This window comes from Microchirus variegatus (genome assembly GCF_963457635.1).
Source record: "Microchirus variegatus genome assembly, chromosome: 23".
Lineage (NCBI taxonomy): Eukaryota > Metazoa > Chordata > Actinopteri > Pleuronectiformes > Soleidae > Microchirus > Microchirus variegatus.
This window is the reverse complement of record NC_139824.1, coordinates 13,802,585-13,826,892: the sequence shown is the minus strand read 5'-3', so window position 1 is coordinate 13,826,892 and position 24,308 is coordinate 13,802,585. Positions and strand designations below refer to the sequence as shown.

The following is a 24,308-nucleotide window of genomic DNA, read 5'->3' as shown; positions in this document are numbered from 1 at the left end:
GCTGTCGTTATGGTGTTGCAAGGGTGGAAACGCATACCTTTATCTGTAAACATCTCATTTTTGATATCTTCACTATCAACATCGTTTTTTTCTTTTTGGCTACTTCCAGTCAACATCATATCTTCATCGTGTTTTTAGAATAGTGTCCTCCACAGTCCACAGACAGCTGCTGCTGCTGGAAGAACATCTGTGGTGACACTTGGAGCAGCAGCTCAAAGTGATTCGTCTGAAGTGAAGAGGGCTGGTTGTGGTAAAACCACCCGGTGTCAGCGTAGCCGTGTGATTACCGTCCTGATTAGCTGCCACATCTATCACTGAGTGTTTAGACGTGAACAAGAGCTCCACTGATGGACATGAGGTCACTCCCCTGTGCAGGTGCTGGGGGGTGGACACACACATTCAGACATTACAACAGCATCCATGATATAACACGAGGTTGTAATCAGAGAAATGTTTATTTGGCAACAAGATAAATGACACGCAGTGGTTTGCACTGCACCAGAGTTAGGATGTGTTTCTTTCTTTCGCTGACGTGTAGGTGATGCGATGTTGCTCGCTTTATCTCATCCGTCAACTGGCTGTCAATACTCGGCATGCAATACATTTAGTCTCCCGTGGCTCCTGAGGCCGATCACACCCATAATAAACTGAAATGGCTGATGTGTGTTGGAGAAAGGACAAATCACGTAGTGGGTTTCATTTCATTTGATGTTCGTACGTTTGCATGCACGATTCGATTCCGATTTTTGGGGCTACGATTCGATTTAAGATATCTACTCCAGATGATCTCCAGAAGATCACATATTGCACAAGTAACAAAAATAAAAGTGCTTCTCTTTCACGCATGCGACGTCACGTTGACGTGACTCCCGATCGTTAAAATTAGTCTCTAAAGTAACGCTAATCTTAAAAACAGAGGCACACATACGCAGTACGCAGGTACGCTGGTTATTTGTAGCGCTGCTCTTTTCGTTTAAAGCTCCCATAGAGCGGAATTTCCAATTAACGCTGTTTTTTTGGTGTGTATCTGCATCATTACCTCGATTATGAAGCCCTGAAGGTTTCAAACAAACAGTTCAGCCACTGTCATCTCGGGCTCAGCGAGATCTCATACATTGAACCGCAGTAGAAGAAGAACGTCCGTTGTGGCGGTGTTTCACGAGCGTCAGTGTCTTCTGACTCTGGGTCTGACTCCAGGTCAAAGTCGTAAAAAGGGACAAAGCTAGTTTTAAACACTGTTAAAACAATGTTTTGATAATGAGTCACAGTGCATCCGCCGTTCCAGAGGGGGAGCTGCGCTTTTGAGAGCTGATGTGCTGATTACGTCACTTCCAGGTATTGGCCAATCACAAGACAGTTGGGAAAGCTGTCGTTGGCTGGCCAATCACAACACAGTTCTGTCTTCTGGGGGTGAGATTTCAGTCTGAAACGACTGACGAGAGCTTCAGTGACGAGAGCTTCAGTGAGGAAAGATTTATTTCGCAACTCGGAGGTTTTTGACCATAAAAACAAGTTAATGTATGCAAGTAGACCTCCATAACTCACATATATGTGCGATAGGACCTTTAATAAACAGACCGCTCCAGTTCGACTGTAGGTGAGCTAACACCGCTAAAGGAGCAAACGGAGCTAACTTTGGCACACCCCTAATGCATATTCATTTCTGGGAGGTTTATACCGTCTCAGGAGAGAGCAGGTGTGTTAACAAACGCGAGTGTGACTTTTCAGATGCAATGAAGATGTTACAGATGATTACTCTGGGAGACGTGTGCACTTTTCTTTTTCGAAACATGGCCGCGAGCTGTGTGGAAACAGCAGGAGCAGGTGGAGAACTGTGTCTGCACTGCAGCGTTCGGAGCTGATGAGTCTCTGGAGCGTCAGACTGATGATGGCTCGACTCACTCAGCCCCTGATCTGGGAATAATCATTTCCTGTCATGTGGGAATATTGTGTCATAGACATTACATCGCTGTCTTTGCTAATCACTCACGGACGACGTCTCACGGACGTGTTTTGTGCGCGTGTGAGAGACGCGGTCGTCATTTTGTCCTGATCGAAGTGTAGACTTTTCCTCCATAACCTGCAAACGGTTTGATGTTGTCTGTTTTTCTTTCCTCTCTATCAGTCTGCCTCTCCATGTTTTTCTATTGTAATTGTTTCCAGAGTGTTTGTTTGGAAATTTGTTGTTCTCCATCACACGCAACCAGGATCATCGCCAAGACGCATTCCCTTCTGCAGACACACACGCGCACACTTACTCACAGAAAATACCCTCTTAAATCCTGTAATTCCACCCTTGTGATGTCTTCACTGTGTCACCGTACAGTGCTGCATGTGCGTAATATAACTGTGTGTGCACAGAACCTGGAGGCACAACCTGGTTTCTGAGGAGCTGGTTTAAGTTAGGATTAAGATGTGTGATTGTGATTGGGTTAAGGTGTTTCAAATCAGGGATATGGCTTTGGTTTTAACAAAGATAGAGAATATATGTCCAACCCAGTCCCCGTGAGGCCCCGACAAGATCTGTGAGGTTGGGAGAAAAATCCAGAAATGATTGTCAGATTTATGGTATCTGAACGCAAACCTGACAGATGTCCTTTATTTTTTTGGGCTGAGCTCGATCCAAACCTGACAAATGTTTGTGAAAATTGTGATTTTAAGAGAATTCGTAGTATTAAAAAGTCATAATGTTACGAGAATAAAGTCGTAATATTATGAGAATAAAGTTACGATTGTAAGAGAATTAAGTTACGATTTTAAGAGAATAAAGTCGTAATATTATCAGAATAAAGTCGTGATTTTGAGAGAATAAAGTTGCGATTTTAAGAGAATAAAGTTACGATTTTAAGAGAATAAAGTTGCAATTTTGAGAGAATAAAGTTGCGATTTTAAGAGAATAAAGTTACGATTTTAAGAGAATAATGTTGTGATTTTAAAAGAATAAAGTGGTAATATTATGAGAATAATGTTGTGATTTTATGAGAATAAAGTTGCGATTTTAAGAAAATAAAGTTGTGATTTTAAGAGAATAAAGTTGCGATTTTAAGAGAATAAAGTTGAAGCCATTTCCTCCCCCACTCCACAGAATAGATGATTTTCTCCAAGTCTGTGTTTGTGATTCTTTCTTCCAAACAGACTCAGTTTCTCTCTCAATCTTTTCAGATTCAAACCTGATGCTAAAGATAATGTGGTGCTGATGTTGCCAAAAAAGTACAATCAGAAAAATGTAACTTCACAAAATCCAAAAGTTTGCAGCTAATCATCTGAGATGTCGCTTGAATTATAATTTTGACTTTATTCTTATAATATTAAAAACACCTCTCTCTCTTCTTCCTGAGAGACACCTTCAAAGTCATTTTTGGCTTCCATCCTCTCACGGAGCAAACAACATAACCATTTCTTTCATTGCCAATCTTTGCCAACTGTGCAACTTCCTGTCCAGCCCCAGTGTGCGTCACTGAGTAGAGAGGTCAATAGGTCACGTCATCCACGCTCAGTGGGAACTCCATTTCCCATCATCCACTTCACACTGAGCTGAACCTGTCCTCACGCTGTGTTGGCGGCCCGAAATCTACGGCGCGAGAGACGAGAGCTGACAGATGGAGAAGGAGACACGGAGAGAGACACATGGATGTGGTGAGCGATGAAGTGGGATGAAAGAGGGGAGAGAGACGTTGGACGGAGACGACTGTGGAGGAAGGGAGGGATCGTAAGGTGCTTTCCCAATACGGCTTTCTTGAATTCACTTTGTGAGAAACATGTGGTCTGGATTTGTTTTGAGAAGAAAGAAGAAGGACAAGACCACACTGCAGTGCTTTCACACAGAGACACACATGCACGCATACGCACACAGTAAAGACACGTCGTTTATCTCAAGGAGGCTGTGAGGACACATTTAGATTCAAACCCATGTTGGAAGGATGTTTTGACCTTGGACTTTAAAGGGCCTTTTATGTTTACATTTTAGTGTTAGGATTAGGATTAAGCATTTAGTTGTCATGGGTAAGGGTAAGGGGTTAGGGCATGTCACTAAGGATCCTACACAAGAGTGTGCGTCATGGCCCAGTTGTCTTTGTGAGGACATTTTAACTGGTCCACACAATTTTAACTAAAATAGCTTTTTGAGGGTTAAAATCTGGTTTTAGGGTTAGATATTTAGTTGTGATGGTTCAGGTTAGGTTAAGGGACTAGGGTAGGCATTATGAGTGAGTGTCCTCACAAAGAATGCAAAACCAGCACGTGTGTGTGTTCTTGTGAGGCAATGTTTGGCGGTTAAGACCTGGTTTTAGGGTTAGGGTTTGACATTTAGTTGTGATGGTTAGGGTTAGGGTATTGGGAACGCATTATGTCCACGAAAAGAATGCAAAACCAGTATGTGTGTGTGTGTGTGTGTGCGTTCTTGTATTTGTGCTTTGTGAGGACTGAAAATCATGTAAGCCATGCAGAGTGAGGACATTTATTTTGTCTGGTCCTTTTTAGAGAGAATTTAGTTTCGGTGAGGTTAAAGGTCAGGGTTAAACAATGAATGAAGCGCAAATGTGTGTGTGTGTGTGTGTGTGACGGCATGAAAAAGTAGCTTCACAAACAAAGTGACAGTGTGGTTGAACTTAGTGTCTGTTCAAACTCTGGGACAAACGGGGGTGAAGAAACAAAGACAGAATGTGTTTTCACTTTATCCGCCAATCGGCTGTTTCCTTTAATGAGGCTGTCAGGTGAAGCCCCGTGATAGGTGGAGACACGGCTATTTGGGAAAGCTAATTGGTTAATGGTGCTTTTCCCAGATCTTTCATCACCCCCCCCATTCCTCATCTGGTTTCAATCGAGAAATGAACCACTGCCTCAACTTCTCACCTCATTCCCTCTGCTTCTTATTCTCTCTGTGTGTGTGTATGTCCTTGTTTGTTTTGCTCTGCTATCTTTTCTCTCTATTTTCCATTGTTTTGCTTGTGTAAAGAAAAGGGAAAACCCAAACGTTGCGGTGATCGTGATGAGAAAATGATGTGAGGTTTCATTAGAGAACAAAAAGCCCCTGTTGCTCATCATAAATGTGATAAATGTGAACATAGTGAGGACCTCATGTTTGGAGCACTTTTGTTGACATGCGACATATTTAAGGCTGATAATAATCTGATCATCAGCCTTTAAGATTAATTCAGTTATTAGTCAATTCTTGTTATGACTTTTCTAACCCTAACACATTATATTATGTTGTATATGTCTGTTTCTGTTGACATTTGTCACTCGAAATGGAATCTTTAACCCGCCCTGAAACCATGCAGCAGACTGACGATTACTGTATGGATTAATGCGAAGGAGGAGATTTATTTTAAAACGATTTGCAGTTTATCTGCATGTCAGGCAGTTCTTCAGCAGCTTTGTTTGTCTTTATGCTTCACCGATGGGGAAAACAACCCACCAGCATGTTGTCTGCCGTTAGACTTTTCTATTTATATACAGTTTACTTTAGCTGCATGATATGAGTGAAAAAAAATCATATTGAGATCATTTTTTGGTGGACAAATTACACGACAGTTTACGCCGTTCACTCACATTCACACCAGCTCATTTTCTATCTCACGCTTTCATACCCATTCACATTCACACAGAGCTGCAATTAACAATTATTTTCGTAATCGATTAATCTTTTGGTCCATAAAATGTTGATCAGTGTTTTGTCAAACCTGGAAATGACGATGTTCTCCAAAGTCTTGTTTGGTCCACAAACCAAAATGATTCAGTATTTCATGAATTATTTGTTATGTGGAGCAAAGTGAAGAAAATATTCACATTTAAGAAGCTAAAACGATCAGAAATCTTGTTTTAATCATTAAAAAAACTTTATCAAAATAGTTAATCGAACAAACAACCTTCGAACAAAGATGACTCAGGAGGAATAGTGGCTAAAATATATATCACTACATTAACAAAAATGTGCCCAATAAAAAACATTTCCTGTTACTGTATAATACATATTTTAAGCTCAGGGGTAGCCCAGCCCTTTTGACCAGTTGGGGACTCCAACCGGCAACCCTTCGGTTATAACTTGGCCATGGGATTACCTGTTCTCTACAGATTAGGAGTGTGTCAAATAATTAATTAACCTGACAACACCTGTTTTTGTTTCCTCTGTGCATGGAAACCTAAGCTAAATGAAGGGTCTTCCATTTGTGCACATACAAACTCTTACGGTCAACCGGTAAATAATAAAAACTATAACAGCGTTTGTATAAGAACTATAACTATAACTATTTATAACCGTGACGTCTACTCCAGCATTATTAAACCTGGGAATGAACGCTGTTGGTACCCTTTCACACTGGAGATGAAAGCCAGATGTACGTGGGTGTTGGTGGATGTTTTTTTTTTTGGTTTAATATGAAAGGTTTTCTAGTTGTGCAACCAGCACCGAGTGAAAACGCTGTTTAAGTTATCTCTGAAACCTCACTGGACTTCTACATTTCATTCATTCTAATCAATCTCAACTAAAGGTGAAAGCTCAAAGAACCTGATGGTGATTCTGAGGGTGATATTCGGGAGGATGACTCACCGCGAGAACATGACTCGAACATCCCCACGAGGAGCAATAAGCAAAGGGGAGAAGATGATGAAAACTTGGCAGGGTTTGTTTTGAGATTTTTGTTTTGAGAGATGGACTTTTCTCCAGAGTCCTGTGAGGACACGGACTTTTGTATTTTATTAATTTGTATTTGACGTTATTTGTATCGTATCATAACAGTCTCACCCTGAGACCAGGGATATTAAGAGGGGAAATGTTTCCAAAAATGTATCAGAAAACCGTGTTCATTACATGGTTATTACGGTAATTCCACAGAGGAGTGGGAAGAACACCTGTGCATGGCCATTTTTGGCCCGTGATTGCACATTTGAGAGACAAAGAAACATTTAGAGACTCAAAAAATATGATTTATGTTATTAAAATTTCTAATTTAAAGGTGCCATATGTAAGAATGTGGCCAAAAACGGTTACTACATTCAAATTCAAAATACCAAAGTCTTTTAGGTTTCGTTTTTTTGACATAACTGGCAACCCGTGGTTGCTCGGCAGCTGAGACTCTACTGACTGCAATGATTGGTAGACGGCGGTAGGTGGCGCCACATGCCAAAACATGATTTCAAAACATAAGAATGGAAAATATTTTTTTTAATGCAAATATTTTGTCTGTACTATTGTTGTTGGTGAGTTCAGTTTGTTATATGAACATTATTCCGGAGTCCCTGTGACATATTAGGAGGATTTTATGGCCAGTTGCTTTAGATTTATTACATAATGCACCTTTAACATCCAGAATCTGTTGTTCATGCTCAACTGCAGTGGTTTTCCTCATTTTAAATTGTTAGAACGGTATTTTAACACGCATTACATTGTAAATAACTGCCAGATATTGGAAGTTATTCTGGAAAAATGGTTGAAAGCACTTAGATACAGGACATTTACGGTTAAAATAAGCAAAATAAAACACAACATTTTGAGGGTTAGGTGTTAAACAACACCTCAGTGGAATTTTAAATGGGCCATAAAAGTAACTCGAGCAGAAAAGGCTACAGTTGGCGTGTTTGTGTGCTTTTTTTGTGTGTGTCATTAATCATGATTGTGTGCCGGAGCCTCTCAGCTGTGAATATTCATAAGCAGCTATAAGTGGTTATGAATGTGTTAAAAGTGATTTTCAATGGCCACATTATGAATCATGCATGGCTAAGGAGCTCATTCAGAAGCATCTGTTGCCTGATGCCGTCGCTGCCAAATGTGTGTAGGCCAGTTTGTGTGTGTTCCTCGATATATTGTCTCATTGTGGCGAGTGTTCTTTGTGAGCTGTGTGCCAAGAGGGGCCCGAAACCCCGCCGAGACCCTTATCTGTGTTCTCTGTGTGTGTTAATGTGTGCGCCGTGTACATGTGAGACTCGCTGCATTGCAGAGGTTTCGAAGCAAGTGGCACTTTTTTTTTTCCCCTAGATTTTAGCGAAAGTGTCGGGCGCTCGATCTACTCGCATGAAGAGTGTGTTTGTGTTGCCGTGCATCAAAAGGAGAGGATATGAAAGGTGAATGTCAGACTTTGATGTAAAGCTTCCCACTGTTAAACTTCAGCTTCAATCAACATCTTAACACACACACACACACACAGTGGTTTGCATAGCTATTCTCCTCAGGACACTTCTGTCACGTCAAAAGCGTTAAAGGTGCATTATGTAATAAATCTAAAGCAACTGGCCATAAAATCCTCCTAATATGTCAGAGACTCAGGAATAATGTCCATATAACATTAATTAACATATTAATATAACATATTTTGCAGACTGCAAATCATGTTTATGTTTTGAAATCATGTTTTGGCATGTGGCGCCACCTACCGCCGTCTACCAGTCACTGCAGTCAGTAGAGTCTCAGCTGCCAAGCAACCCACGGGTTGCCAGTTACCTCAGAAAATGAAACCTAAAAGACCTTGGTATTTTGAATTTTAATGCAGTAACGGATTTTGGCCACATTCTTACATATGGCACCTTTAACTTTAACCAAATTGCAGGAAACTAATGCAGATCAATCGTCCTGTTCATCTTACTACAGGTGTGTGTGTGGTTGTGTGTGTGTGTGTTGGCGAGCGGACACACACGTGTTTGTTTACGTCTTGGTGTAGCTGTTGGTTCGTTTATGTTACTTGAGCGTGAGTGGGTGTGTGTGTGTATGTGATCATTTACATGATCACACAGTGAATTTGGCAACACACCACCGGCTTACCATCTGCTACTAGCAGAGCATGCAAAACACACACACACACACACAGCTGCCAATCCATTGTGTTTTGTGTGTGCGATGCTTCGATACGCCGTGCTGACTCGTTGGATTAATTGTGTGATTTATTCAGCCGGTTCTTGATTTTGGGGTGAGGCAGCCTTTTTTTTTTTTTTACAAGGGGTGGAAACCTTTGTCATTAAATCTGACATCACTCTTACACACACACACACACACACCGTTAAAAATGAGGATTCTTGTGTGTGTTCCCTGCATCTTGAATTTTTAATTATTGCTTTATAGTGTGCGTGTGGTGTGTGTGTGTCCTCTTAGCAAAGGTGTCATTATAGCCCCCTGCTGTTTAGACCTCAATTAACCCCCTGCAACTGCACAGCACAGAGCAGAGCAGAGCAGGGTGGGGGGTAGAGTAATAGAGGCGATTGGACAACGATAGCAGAGAATGACTGAGAAAAGTGGATTCTGTGATTGTTAAATTTCTCTCTTTCTCTCTCTTAGACGAGTTTTATTCTTCTTGTGTGCGCTTTCATCCATCCATCTATCCATCTATCCATCTACAACCCCCCTCTCCTCACCACTGTCAGTCTGAGAGGTGCCCAGGGGGCAGATGGAGAAACTGAATTCAGGAGAGGTTCTCGGACAATAGCCGATTGAGAGGAAAGAGAGGGTTCTGTGAAAGCCGCTAGCCTCGAGGCTCGCTAAAACACTCACCCCTCACACACACACGTATACGCATAAAGGAGAGGAAGAAAAAAAGAGCGCTGTCTTCTTTATATTCGCGATAATAACAGCTATCCAAGTGAGGTAGATCGGGACAGCCAACAGAGTATGAATGTGACCCTGTGCATGGATGGAGTCAGTGGACAAAGTTAGCGACTGCAGCCTCATCCTCGTTTTAACCTTGCTCTGACTCTTTGTTCGTGCTCTGCCCTTTTTCATAAAGTTGATAGAGGGAAAAAGTAATGAACTTTTATCCCATTAGCTCGGCCCCGGCGTCTTTCTCCTTCCCTCAGCAGTCACGCCGATAAAACATATTTGAGCTGAGGACAGCAAACACGAGGGGAGACGGATACAAACACCCATCTCTCTGTGTGTGTGTACCTGGTATTCCTTATGTTGTGGGGACCTAACAAACACATAGTCACATAACATAAATTACGACACTTTTAGATTAAGGTTTAGAGCCAGGGTTAGGATTATAGTTATTATGGGGAAGGTTAGAGTACAAGTCTCCAAGAAATGAATGAATGTAAGTCAACGCAATGTCCTCTGAAGTTATGGAAACCTCATAACCTAACTGTGTGTGTGTGTGTGTGTTCTTGTACTTGCGGCATACTGAGGACCAGTGAGGGTTTTTAACCAACAAAGTGAGGTAATTTTTACGAAGTGAGGACTTTTTGCGCGGTCACTTCGTTTTCATTGAAATCACTTCCTTAGATTGTCAACATGCTATACTCTGTTTTTTTTTTTAACCGAGGTCCTCAATTTGGTACAAAAACCCGGTTCCACCTGCAGACATTTTAAGGTTACTGCACCTGGGAGTTTTTTATAGATGTCATTCATGAAGCAGATATTTGTAATTGTGTTGATTTATAAAGTGGAAATGCTGGTCCTCAGTATGCGGCACAGACCACACATATCAAGAATCCTCTCAAACTCTCTCCATCGGTATGTCACCAACACATTAAATGTATGCACAAATACACACATACGTTCATTACACACACACACACACACACACGCACACAATGATACCAAGGGGAGACGGGGGTCAGACAGGACTGATTGTCTCTTCCAGTCGCTCCACAGAGCATATTGATTTTTCCCACAGTCCTCTTTCTACACACCTCCTTCTCACTCTCTCTCGCCTCCTTTTTTCTTTCTCTCCAAAGGACCCTTCATATCCTTTTTTTCCTCTCTTTTCCACTCTTGCCCCGATCTCCTTTCCTCAGACCTCACTTTTCCTTCCCTAACCTCCTCCGTGTGTCGCTCCTCCTTACCCTCCTCTCTGTGCTCTGTCGTCGCTCTTCTTCTTATTTCTGTGTTCTCCTAAACTCCACGCTCTTGCGTTTAACTCAGAAATTGCCTTTGATTCTTTCTGGGCCACAAACGTGAACAGCGGTGCTGTGAAAACACGCCATGTGCGGCACTTGAAAAGGCACTCGGTTGATTTACCTCCGCTGCACTCTCACAGGATGCAGGAGTCCACGCACCATTCCTCGCACCTGACAGAAAACAGCCCTGTCCTATAAAGCTTCCATCTGCAGCACGATTCCTTACCCTTGTCATGAAATCATGCAGCATGTCAGCATTTAAGAGCCATTACTTTAGCACAGCTTACGGCCTACTATAACTCACTTACTCACTTCTGCTCTGAATTAGGGCTGCAGCTATCCAATGTTTTTGTCATAGAGTATTCAACGTATTATTTTTTCGATTAATCGAGGATGCAAAACGCCATTATTATTATTATTTTTCTGCTAGATGAATCGCAGTTTTGAGGGCTCGAACATACCCCTATCCTGGTGAAATTTACGCCTTTCAAAGGTTCAGTGAAAAAGTGTAGAAATTGGAAATGGGAGGGGCTAAAAACTGACGCAAAACGGTGCTAGTAGATCGTCTGCTGTCAGATTTATTTATTTATTTTTTTGACCATTTTATTTCATTTATTATTATTTTTTTAATTATTTAAAAAAAATCAGATTAATCGAGGAATAAACAGTAGAATAGTTCATTGCAAAAATATTCCATAGCTGCAGGCCTAGAAAGCTACATAAAATCAGCTAACATCAATGTTTACATTAGCGTTAGCAACTGGATGCTATCGGCTCAGATGCCGAATCATTGAGGACTTGCTGTTGTGGTACGCTAGTTGTAGTTACACTGCACATTGTTAGCTTTTTGTTTAAAGGTGCATTATGTAATAAATCTAAAGCAACTGGCCATAAAATCCCCCTAATATGTCACAGAGACTCAGGAATAATATAACATAATGTTATTGTTGTTGTTGGTGAGTTCAGTTTGTTATATTATAACAAACTGAACTCACCAACAACAACAGTACAGCCAAAAAATATTCACACTAAAATATTTTGCAGACCGAAAATCATATTTTGGCATGTGGCGCCACCTACCGCCATCTACCAATCATTGCAGTCAGTCGAGTCTCAGCTGCCGAGCAACCACAGGTTGCCAGTTACGTCAGAAAACGAAACCTAAAAGACGTCGGTATTTTGAATTTGAATGTAGTAACCGTTTTTGGCCACATTCTTACATATGGCGCCTTTAAGCGTAAAATGATCCCACACTTTGGACATTTTTAGGGGCTGTTTCACTCTCCGTCTTTGCCATCTGAAATCTGGATGTGCGGTGTGCGTCTGCTAAAATGGTCCGTGCGGAACAATGATCCCTGCGCTGAACAGGCCGCGCGAGATAGGAATTAAACCAACACTTGTAGGAATTTTTGTAATCGAGTTACTATAATCATGATATATTTTGGTGCATAATTGTTTGCGTTAGCTCTGTTTTTGTTCTCTGGCAGTTCTGCAGGGGGAAAAATAACTCTGACAAATTCCTATCATTCAGAGTGTGATAAACAGATGACATCTCCAGCATGGCCGCTGTTGCGTGTGCGTGTCTGTGCGTGTCAGACGCACACAGTGGTGTTTTATGGGCCTGGTTATTAACTCCATGTGGCTTTTCACTGATTCAGCATACTGGAAAAACAGCGGAGGGAAAAAGGGAGAAGAGAGGAGAAGATGTGGAATTCAGATTGTTCATCGCTCTTTTGTGCGATTCAGATCACTGGGAAAATAGTGTAGGTCTAAAAACAAAGGGAGAATGAAAAGAGAGAAGAATATCTGCTGTTCCTATCTGTAATCTACTTCATCTGTTTCTACTTGCCCGCTGTCAACAAGACTTCAATTTCTTCAATTTGGCGAGACAAAGGATATATGGGATATATTCTATTTCCCCTCCCAAATCTCACGGGTTCAGCGATGGGTTCAGACAAATGTTTGATCTGTTGTCACAACAGTGGTCATCAACAAGCCGGCTGTGCCGCACAATGCACAATTAGTTTCACACACACACTCACAAATGTTTATCTTGTACATGTGGGGCTATTTTAGGATAATGACGGTTGAGCTGTTTTGGTTCCCGTCCACGGAAAAGCCGCAGTCAGAGACGCTGCACTTAAACATACACACACTGAGGGATAATTGTGTAAAAGGATTAAAAGGGCTGAGACTGTATTGTTGCACCATGAAGGGAAATGTGCCAACCTGTCATGTCTGGTTAGACGTCGGCTTTTGTCGTTGCTAAACCCTACACATTCAAAAAAAAAAAAAAAAAGCAAACCTACCTGATTCAACATAACACACCTACATGTAAAAACCTTTTAAATATCATTACTATTATTATTATAATCGTCTATGGCTTTATCCTTCACATGAGGGTTGTTTCCCAGCTGACACAGTGTGTGAGGGGAAGTGAGTTGAAGTAAAACTTATAAATCTATCACTTTCTTGTTGCTCTATCAAATATTTAATTGGCTTCACACTGTAAAAAAATTATAAAAGTTGAGAAAACTCAAAATTTCAATGCAAATTTTGAGTTTTCTTTTTTTACAGTGCAACTATATTTACACCCAGAATAAACACACTTCCTATTTAAAACGTATGTACAACCAAATCAACAATTATCCCAACATTTTGCAAACCTATACAGTTTAACAGTATATTTTTTGTATTTAATAGACATTGACATTTTGCATCATGGATACATTTATATTGCAAATGTATCGTTTCATATCAAAACAAAGACTTTTATTTTGAAATTATGATGAAATATCATCATTAAATATTATTATTTCCATGTCTTTTTCTCATAAAATTTGACTTTTTTTCACTTAAAAACCATAGTAGACACTCAGTGGCCCCCAGGTCATTTATCATCCATGTACTTCATATCATAATATGTGCTTTGCTAAAAATCCAATAGTTAAAAACACTGTCCAGAGTCCTGGCTTCTTCTCCTATGTAAAGAGGAAGACATTTTTTTTTTTTAATTTATAGTGTTTGCTTAAATGCTTGTTGAATCTTGTCACCTCCTCCCAACACTGTTCTGCAAAATCCATCCAACAAAGTACAACAAGCATATTTGTAACTTTCCAAGACTAACACATCCTCATCACCCTCTCATTGCACAAGGAACCTGTGTCCAGGAGTGTGTTAAAGGTTCTTATTCCCATTTAAACATCTGTTACCACAATATTGTTATTGTCTCTGAATCATAATGCAGCTTTGGGATTCCACCCATCGTTTGTCTTTCAGATAATAAGTAATGATGAATTCTTCCCCCCCCCCCCCTCCCCTCCCACACAGACATGCACCTGACATGTGAAACCAGACACACCTTCCTCCAGCGGCATGAAGGAATGGAGAGTTTCCAACATACCACTACCTTATAGGATCCTGTTCACATCCTCAGCGTCTCCCGGGGGCCACGGTGCCCTGGGTGTGTGTGTGAGTCAACACAACACAACACAACACAACACAACACAACACAACACAACGGTGTCTCCGTCCCATCACAACAAAGGTAACTTCCTTCACACACCTCAGGGCCTCAGTCCGCTTTCAAGACTCTTCATGTGTGTGGATCTCATCAGTGCGAAACTGGCAGCAGGGAGTGGATGGAATGTGAGGGGAGGAGGAGTTTTTGTTTATTTAATGTTGCTGTGTGTGTGTGTGAGCTGTGTAGACACCAGACACAACATCACAACCGTCAGTTTTTTTTTGTTTTTTTTAATATAATTTGATTATAAGTCAACATGATTGGATTCATTCATTCACACCTATGGTCAATTTAGTGTCCAATTTAGCTAATCCCCATATTGCATGGGTACATAAATTAATATTTGCAGGATAAGTAACTGTGTGTGTAAAACGGGTATTCCTTATGTTGTGGAGACTTGGAATCTGTTTTCAGTCACATTATGGGGAATCGCCTTCCTTATGGGGACAAAAATCAAGTCCCCATATGGTAAATTACTACATTTAAAGGTGAAGACATGTTTTGTTTTGTTTTTAATTAGCCTGAGGTTAGGGTTAGATCAGTGCTTCTCAATTATTTTCTTGTTATTTAGTCTGTAACAGAAAAGTTTTAAAGTGCATCAATTTGTGGATGTGGATGTGCAATTACACTTTATTCTAGTACGGCAAAAAACGCATGTTACCCGGGGTCACACACGTCCCCCCCAGGGGGGCCTGCCCCACTATTTGAGAAGGACTGGGTTAGATTAAGATTACGGTTAGGATTAGGACAGTACCATTTTGGCTGCTCCTCACGTTCTGTCACCCCCTTAAAAGAGGGGTTTGAGGGTTAAGATCTGGTTTTAAGGTTGGGGTTATGATTGTCCTCATTATGATTGCTTTGTGTGTGTTTGTGTGTGTGTGCGTGTGTGTGTGTGCGTGGGGGTGTGTGTGTGTGTGTGTGTGTGTGTGTAGAGTTCAGTTCAACCACCTGGCCTCTGGACAGCTGCAATTTAAACACATGCTGCACAGAGTTAGCTCTCTACTGTACACACACACACACACACTTTCAGTTTAACTGCATGGTCATAAACCAAATATAACACAAACAGCTCCTAAATCAACAGGCAGGATTGAGCTGGACCAACATTGCAACCATTAGACAAATCCACTTCTCATTAGCAGCTGTGAAAAACTCCCAAACCCAAAGAAATTCAACATCAAAAGAGATTTTAGGTTGAAGTTTGAACCGTATTTATCACTGTGTTTTTGTAGTTTTTGTCAGATACCAGCTTTAACTGGTGAATTATTGTAAACATGATGAGTGGCCCATTTTATTTTATATGTAACCACCACCCATCTCGTCTTGATGACCGCTCACAGCTGCTTTTTTACTTACACTTTTTTTCCCCACTCATTGACTCACAGCTCGTCTGTGTGCAGCTCCGTCACACATCCTTCATACCCATTCACACGCTGCCGCCGGCACAGCCGTCAGGAGCAACATGGGGTTAAGTGCCTCGGCCAATAGCGGAGTTGAAAGATAACTGGCTCGACCAGTGAGTCACCAAACGCCCCTGTGTACAGCTGACACTTAAATCCAAAATGATAAATAATAGGATTTAGTGGGGCTGACTTGCCCACTTTAGTTTGTTCATGTGTTTTTCTGTGATGGTGGACAATAGAGGATGATTATTCATTTTATTATTTCACTCTATTCTAATGATTATTGTGTAGAAGTAGTTAAGATATTTTCTTGTTATTTATTATTAATATTTTTGTCGTTTTCTGTTCATATAGAGTTTTAAACAGACTCAGCCTGATGGAGAAGGTTTAACATCTTTAAAATACTGACACCACGTTTGAATACTGAGAGATCAAAATCAGGTTTGTCAGGTTTCCTTCAGGAGGTTAGATATGGGCAATTGAACTTGCTTTTTATATATATATAAATATATATACAAACTCTTGAAAACACCCTGATGAATGAATGAGAACCCTCACCGACGGCTCGTCAAGTGAGTATTCAAGTGCAACGTCAACGTCGTCTGAACTTCCTGAACTCACTCAAAATCTTTGTTTGATTTTCTCTTCACGGGGAAAATCAAAGACTCGACAGACTATCCAGTCAGTGTTGTAGAACACTTTTTCACTTACTATTTCTCCACTGAACAAACAGCTATAGAACAAATATGTCTTTATTCTTCTTGTTCCCAGTTATTATTATAATTATAACAGATAAGGGTTATGATTGGAGGTTATTATTTAGTTCAAATACATGTAAGAATTAGTAACATCCAGTGGGAGACTGTAGATTGAGTATCTTCAGTGGCCTTCAAGTACTTGATGTTGTGTAGAAACACGGCAGCACAAGATGACTCGCATACATTTTAACAGCTTATTTTGAGGCTATGAAAACCTTTAAGGGGCCCAGAAATGCACATATTCTCACAACTATAGATAAACATTTATATTTACAGAATAATGATCTTCTCTGGAGACCAAGACCTGGTTCTAATGAGGCAGAATGTCTTTTTTGGTGGTTCAAGATAAGATGTAAGTTGTGTTTAGGTATTTAAAAATCCCTCTAGATGTACAGAGCTGTCATCTGCAATCCTTTGTTTCATTTGTCGCGTGTTAATTTGAAGGCTGCGTCCTATTTTGAGAGACTCTATTCATTTCTATTTTATTTTATGTTTTCTTACAGCATGTACTTCATGATGTCTACTTGGTAATGTTTGTTTTACTGTTAGCAGGGGCAGCTAATATGTAGCAGTTACTGTTGTGCAGGTCGTGTAGCACTTTAATATAGATTAATGTCATGCTACTGACATGCAATATGTTACCAGTAGAATCACGATGCATAGAATTGTGAAAAAAGTATTATCTTAAGACCCCTGGTATGCTCGCGCGTCAGTGTCCTGTAGTATCCCGCTTCACCATCGAGTGGCGGTACAAGTCTGTATGCAGGGAATAGGATGCATTCCTACGAAAGAAGAAGAAGAACAGTGCACCTAACGCACTCTTTTGGACCCGCACGGTGCTCGTTAGGTACCAGGGCCAATCGGATATCGGATCGCACGAATAAATACAAGTCAATGCTGAGTCTTAACAAGTGTGTCTGTGTGTGTGTAAGGTGAGGCCAGGTCAGGTGAGGCTGTGTCCAAACAGGCCATTTTGCCCTGAAGCATCATTGTATTGCAGGAGGTAAAGGGGTCACCCTAACTCCTCTCTACTTCCTTTCTTCTTCACTTCTCACTCACTCTCAGTGTCCTCTGTCCTCCAGCTCCTCCCTGTCTGTCTGCATGTCTGCCTCCTCCTCTCTGTTTTAAGACAAAGAGGCGCAAATAATAATTCTGCCTTTATCTACCGCTCATAAAAGAGGAGGAGATACCGGTATGTGGTATATATTTCTTTACTCTGTCAGAAGACAGGGAGTGTGTGTGTGTGTGTGTGTGTGTGGCAGAGGGGGGAGTTGAATAAGACACACATGCACAGAGCACACATCAGCATTACAATCACACACAGCTGTTTGTCTTCAGTCTTTGGAGCCAGAAAAGGGATCAAGAGAAAGAGAGAGAGGGGGGGGGGAAGAGGGAGAGGAAGACAGGCGTCACTGCAAATTCATGATCTTGAGATGTGTATCTCACTGACCCCTAATGTAGAATCACTGTAATATTCCTGTAATGGTTGCACAATCAAACCATATCATTCCAAGACGAAGACCTGGCAAATAGAGCCACTTTCCTCACAAAGTGCGTTCAAGAACGTCACAGTTTTGGTGCAAAGACCTGAAGACCTTTATAAACGTGAATTTAGACCTGAAGGAGAAAGTTATTTTACTCTTTCACACATAAATGAGCAGCTTTACGTTTTTCTTGCAACATGGTTGAATCCGTTATTGACTCATTTCCTATTGTCATGAGAAGACATTTTGTCCTTTTCTTCTGGTGAACGATCTGCGTCACAAAAAGGTTGTAAACGACCAATGTGCAAAGCTCTGTTCAAGCACCAGTGCACAACTGTTCAGCTGATGGTGTGCAACATCATGTCAGACTATAGTGCAGAGTCTGTGACAAGACAAAAGTCAAAATATAGTGTCTGAGATTAACTTAAACCTGAGTCTATTGCAGAGTCATTTGACCAGGGAATGAATGCCAGGTGTGTCTTCCCACTGCAGACGAGAGCCAGTTATTAGTGGGTTTTCTAACCATTAGAAAAAGAGGCTTCATTTAACTTAATTGACCTGAAAGTCCACACAAGTGACCTCTTGTTTTTGTTGCTTCTCTCAAACATGCACTTGAGTCCAAATATTCCCTTAGTTGTGTCGGAGAACAGAATTCCTGCACACAGTTTCACACAATCATCGCAAATCACTATTTTCCCGAGGATATTTTTCAGCAGCGCTTTTATTGTTGTGCCACGACGGTGTGGCACACATTTAATTAAGGCCTAATAATGATTGTAGATTACATATATTTTAAGTGGCATGCTTTTTGTGCTCACTTGTGAGTGATGATGTGAGGGTGGCACTTTGACATTAATGATAGGCTTCAGTGCAAAGATAAAACATAGTAGGTAGTGGCTTTCTTTTGGGCAGGCTGTCCTCACAAGGCCATGGCAACGGACGTCTTTGAACAGAGTCAAATGTCCAGAAAATATCCACATAATATAAGATATACGTCCCCCGGGACCCTCATATTTAGGATAAAGCGGTAGACGATGGATGGATATAAATCCTTCCGTTTCAGTAGGGCCCTTCCACACTAAATGTAATATAATATATAATAATAGGTAGAAAAATATAAAAAAGTGACCAAGTGAGAGGTCCAATGTCCTTCCTCCTGTCTAATTCCTACTTCAGCTTAAATTACTTTGACTTTAGCAAATGTAGAAGTCCCTGCTATAAATTGATCCTTTAACATGAGACAATATCTGCTAATATGACTATGACTACGACAGTGGCCTAAATAGGCTGCTACCTCCTTGACTTTTATGCGTTTATGCCCTCTATAACTTATTCTTTTTTACATTTATTGATCTATTTTGCTCACTGGATCACTTCTGAACAATATGATGTTAAATGCACGACAACAGGCTAAATGCACTTGCTTGTGTGCATGTATTGATCACAGAAGAAGGCGGATGTCTGACTTGTTGACTCCTTCAGTTATTATTTGTGTTGCTTAATGAACGTGATTTCTCATTTACTCTGGATGTCAACATTCCCCATGGTTCTTTTTCAATCTTTCCAATCCCAGGATATCATTATCTCCTTAAACTGCACTCCAGGGTGTAACATCAGCAACAGAACGCATCCGCTTGTGCTTGTTGTATTATTTATTCACACGATGATGAAATGAAATAATAGAATGAGGCGTGGGGTTTTCCCCCCAAATTTCCACATTAGTTGTTTTGTTTTATTTTATTTTTTTTTTTTTTTCTCTCTGAGCTGAGAAGCTTTGTCGCCTTCCTGAGGCCAAATAAATAAGGCATCAGGTGACCGGGACACTGCAGTGAGAAGAGGGAGAGACTCTCTCCTTCTTCCGACATCAAACTGTTGCTATTTGACAGACGGCCAGCTGGAAACCTGCTGCTGCCTCCAGGGAAAACGCAGTGTGTGTGTGTGTGTGTGTGTGTGTGTGTGTGTGTGTGTGTGTGTGTGTGTGTGTGTTTGAGAGTGAGTGTGTGTGTGTGAGAGAGAGAGTTGTCTGGACAGACGCAGTAGCAGACATGCCCGCTCCCGTCTCTCTCTCCCTCTCCAATCACACACACACACACACACACTCACTCGGGAGCTGCGCTTTGACGCACCACGCAGAGTTGGATTATAGTATTGCGCGCTGGTCTTTCACGGAGCTTTTTTCTCTTTCCTCACGTTGCCTCCTCCTCTCTCGCTGACTGGCATGTGATAGAATGATATTGACACATGATCGGAATCAATACCACTTTGACCTCTGCTGCTGAGCTTTTTTGGGGGAGAAAAAAAGAAAAAGGAGCGCTGTTGTTGCTGCTGTTGTCGCCGCTGCTGTTGCTGCCTCTTCACCGGAGGCGTGTTGTGAATTAATAACAAGACACTCTCACCTGGAGTGTGAAGTAAAAAAAAAAGAGTGTGTTTCTCTGGATCAGGTCAAGGTGTTACACTCCACCTGGTTCCGCCCGCACACACGCCGCATTTACACCAAAGCGCACCGGGGGGGAGGATTTTGCGCACCGCATGCCGGGGACATGTGGAAGTTTTCGCCGCTGTAGCGCAGTGAGAGAGCCGGTCGAGAGCCGCCGCCGTGTCGACCTCTCCTCTCCCTGTCCTGAGGGATCAAACTCCCGGTGCAAAGCCTTCACAGACGGAGCCAAATGTAAATTCAGCGAGAGAAATTTCCCCCCAAAAGAGGAACCAGCAAACAAGAGGACTGTCCAGTTTCACAGCGCAGAGTTTGGTGAGCTTTCCACGGATTTATTTCGGGGCTTTTAATTGTGTTTAACGCCCTTGAATTGCCCAGTGTTTTTGTGCGTGGGTCTCATATTGGCCCCCACTTGCCGCAGTGATGGTGGGAGCTGTGAGCGCTGCTGGCCCCGGCCTCTCTCCGGCCACTGCAGGGCTGCTGGTGGCTCTCCTGGTTCTGCTTGTGCTCAGCGGAGCGGACGCTCAGCCGTGTCCGGCCCAGTGCTCCTGCACGGGCACCACAGTGGACTGTCACGGCCAAGGACTGCGCAGCGTGCCCAGGAACATTCCACGCAACGCGGAGAGGCTGTAAGTACCGACAGCGCAGCTTGGATTTACGCATAGCCAGGTGTCCCGAGCATTTGGACACGTTTTAATGTGATCTGTTTCTTTGTGTGTGAATAATGAACTAATGCTTTGTTTGATAAAATGTGATAATTGAATAGTTTATTGTAATGTGTTTATTACAATCAGTGTAAATCTGTCTTTTATTGACCGTGTGAGGAGGATTTCTTTCCTATTAGATTTATATTTGATCCAAGGCGCCTGAAACTGTACTTTAAACTCACATGTCACTGTAAACGCTGTGGAATCTAAAGGATGAGGATTAAAAACAAGCAGAGTAACAAACAGACAGACAGCAGACTTGTGGTGACATGTGAATAAACGCCGATGGCGGAGCTGAAGTTAGGGACAGTGCTGCGGTTGTGTCGGTGGTTTCGCGCTGTTGCATTAGCGCAGCCTCTCTAGACCACATCGGTTTGTCTGGAGACCAGCGAGTTAATCAAAAACGGATTTAGACAAGTGGCTTTGAGTTTGGGGAAAGGCTGTATTTTATCAGGCAAAGAGAGAGTCCCCTTGATGAAATTCAAATTTACCCGTGCACCATAACCTGTACCAGCCTCAGCTCCATTATTGGCACATGGAGATGGATAAAGAGCTGCTGCTCACCTGCTTTGTCCTTGTATTTTTTAATAAAGTGCATCAAACTCCTTTATTCCCTCCTCTCTCTCTCTCTCTCCAGGGACCTGAATGCAAACAACCTCACAAAAATCACCAAGGCGGATTTTGCAGGACTGAGGCATCTGCGCGTGTTGTAAGTCTATTTTCATGAAATTAATGACATTTTCTTCCATGTTTGTGGTTCTCATTTGATGCAAAAACAACAACTTTCCTCCAGTGTGTCCTGAGCATCATCACTGTGCCGCATGCAGCACTGTCTGAGTGCGCGTGGCTTCCTTCAGCGTGTGCGTGTGTGTGCGTGTGCGTGCGTAACAGAACAGCAGCGGCACCTGTTAATGCCGTCGTGTTAATGTGGCAGTGGAAGTGTCAGGAGGCGCTTATTTTAAACCACGGGGGCCCCCGGGGGCCCATGTGCTGGAGAGATTAACGCCCAGGCCGAGGAAGTGATGGAGGGGGGGAAAAAGAGGGGAAGTGAAAGAGAGATATAGAGGTCATTTAGGTCTGAGTGTGGAGGGGAGGAATGTAGCTGTGAAGGAAAGGAAAAGATGTAAAGTCAAGTAAGGACTAGTTCTTTACCTGTGATGGTCCCGGGTTAAGTTAAGAGCCTCCCTGCACCAACACTGTGACAGGGATATCCTGCTGTGTGTGTGTGTGCGCTATTCACACACTTAATGTGAATGGGAGAGAATACACATTGTTGGAATTCCTCCAGAGATTATGTTCTTAATTGGTTGTGTGTGTGTGTGTGTGTGTGTTGACGTCCACAGTGAGTTAGAGCTGTAGTTAATCTGAAACACACACACACACTTATGCTGCTCATTTGTTATATCTGATAATTAATGGAATATGTTGACGTTTTGTACTGAAACTATAGGACAATTACTATAGCAAATTATTATTATGATATATTTATAGACCCCCCAGGATAAAAACAACAACCAACAGATTGGTGCTTTATGAAAGTAATTTCTGGCTGCATGTGTGCATGTGCACCTGCTTGTTATGGGTGGGCTGCTTGGCTCGGTCAGCACACAGCTCCTGGTGGAGTTTGTGCCTCGTCTAAGTGAATGAGTATTCACAGAGATGTGGTTAGATAGAGCAAATTGGATGATAGATGAGTTGCTGTCCGAACTGATGTGCCGTTTTTTTTTAAAGTCGATCCTGGTTGCTCCGGTGAGTGACCTCGGGGCTGATTGTCCTCCTCTCCTGTGTCTGACTCGATGTTTCAACATTCTTTCACTTTCTCCATCTTAATTTCCCCCCCACACCCACTGTCAACTATCTTCTCAATCCTCTCACCGTGTCGATCCCTTTGCGTCACCTCCTCTTCCTCGTCGTCCTTTTATCTGTGGCCGAGCTATCTTTCTCCTTTTCTTTGGCCCTAACACACAAATCACTCTTGTCAGGTTTCTGCTCCCAATTCTCATCATCTCACTCTCTCATGGTGTGTTTTTTCCTTTCTTTCAGGCAGCTAATGGAGAACAAAATCACCACGATTGAGAGAGGAGCCTTTCAGGACCTGAAGGAGCTGGAGAGACTGTGAGTAACGCTATTGTGTTTTTAACACAATCACCAGATTATCCTGAAAATACAATTCCTCTGATTTTCTAACCTTGAAAAAAAAAAAGAATGTATCCACACAAGCAAACACAAGCACTTTGAAATACAGCAAAGGACTGAGTGTTTTCATGGTGGCAGGTAAAAGAAAATGTGCATAAATGTTAGGGACGGGAGTTGTTATCGGTCTGATACTGGTCAAAATCACTGGATTAGATATAGGACTCACGCAAATGTGTTGTGAGCATCTTCATAGTTCATAAATGGTCTAAAATAATTGTAAATATCGGACTAACGATATCGGTATAGAAGTATCGGACATAAAAAAAAGTGCTATCGGTATCGTTTCCATTCATTGCTGTCAAAGTAATGCTAGGAGTGTTAGGTCACAGAGTTAACCAGTAGGTGGTGCAAAATCCCGCTTTGCACGAGGGGAATATTGCGTAACTTTATGGCGTAAATAAAGAGCGGACATGCAAGGTAAAAAAGTGTGCAATTACAAAGTGTTATTTAAACTTATTTTTAACTTATGCTTGCCGTTTCTGATATATTTCCAATGCAAATGATTTCTAAACATCATTATACTTTATTGTTGAATCCGTTTCCCTCGACTCTCAAGTCATTTTCATACTCAATCCATCATGTGGATGCCTCCTATTTGTTGTGTTTCTTCTACACACATTACTATAATGGTTAAACCTCGCTGTAGATGTGTCATCCGTTCTGTGATTCAGAAGTGTCCAAAGGTTGTTACGGCGCTGGTCTGGAATCACTGGTATTCAACATCTAACCCTGAGGCACTTATGCCATAATTAAGTGTCAGTTGTCTGAGAAGAGAGCGAGACAGAAAGGGGGGGCTGGGGGAGGGATGTGGACCCACGACTGCTGATATGTCCTTTGTGTCAACTGTCAACTGTGCTTGATGTGTCAGCAGTCCAGAATATAATATACATGCATGTGTGAATGTGGCTCGGAATGCAGGAGACTGTGAGTGGGAGACAAAATCGCCGCTTACTCAGAGATTTTCCACCCGCGAGCGTGCACAAAT

General features: G+C 41.9%; 1 protein-coding gene across 1 annotated transcript in view; it reads left to right on the top strand.

Moving 5' to 3' along the window:
• Nucleotides 1-20,136: 20,136 nt before the first annotated feature.
• The window catches only part of slit2 (slit homolog 2), a 77,881-nt gene continuing 73,709 nt past the window's right edge, over nucleotides 20,137-24,308 (top strand). The window contains exons 1-4 of the mRNA XM_083909631.1: nucleotides 20,137-20,735; nucleotides 20,842-21,049; nucleotides 21,765-21,836; nucleotides 23,171-23,242. Coding sequence (XP_083765757.1) covers nucleotides 20,516-20,735; nucleotides 20,842-21,049; nucleotides 21,765-21,836; nucleotides 23,171-23,242 — 572 coding nt within the window. The 5' untranslated portion in view covers nucleotides 20,137-20,515. The remainder of the gene's footprint in view (nucleotides 20,736-20,841; nucleotides 21,050-21,764; nucleotides 21,837-23,170; nucleotides 23,243-24,308) is intronic.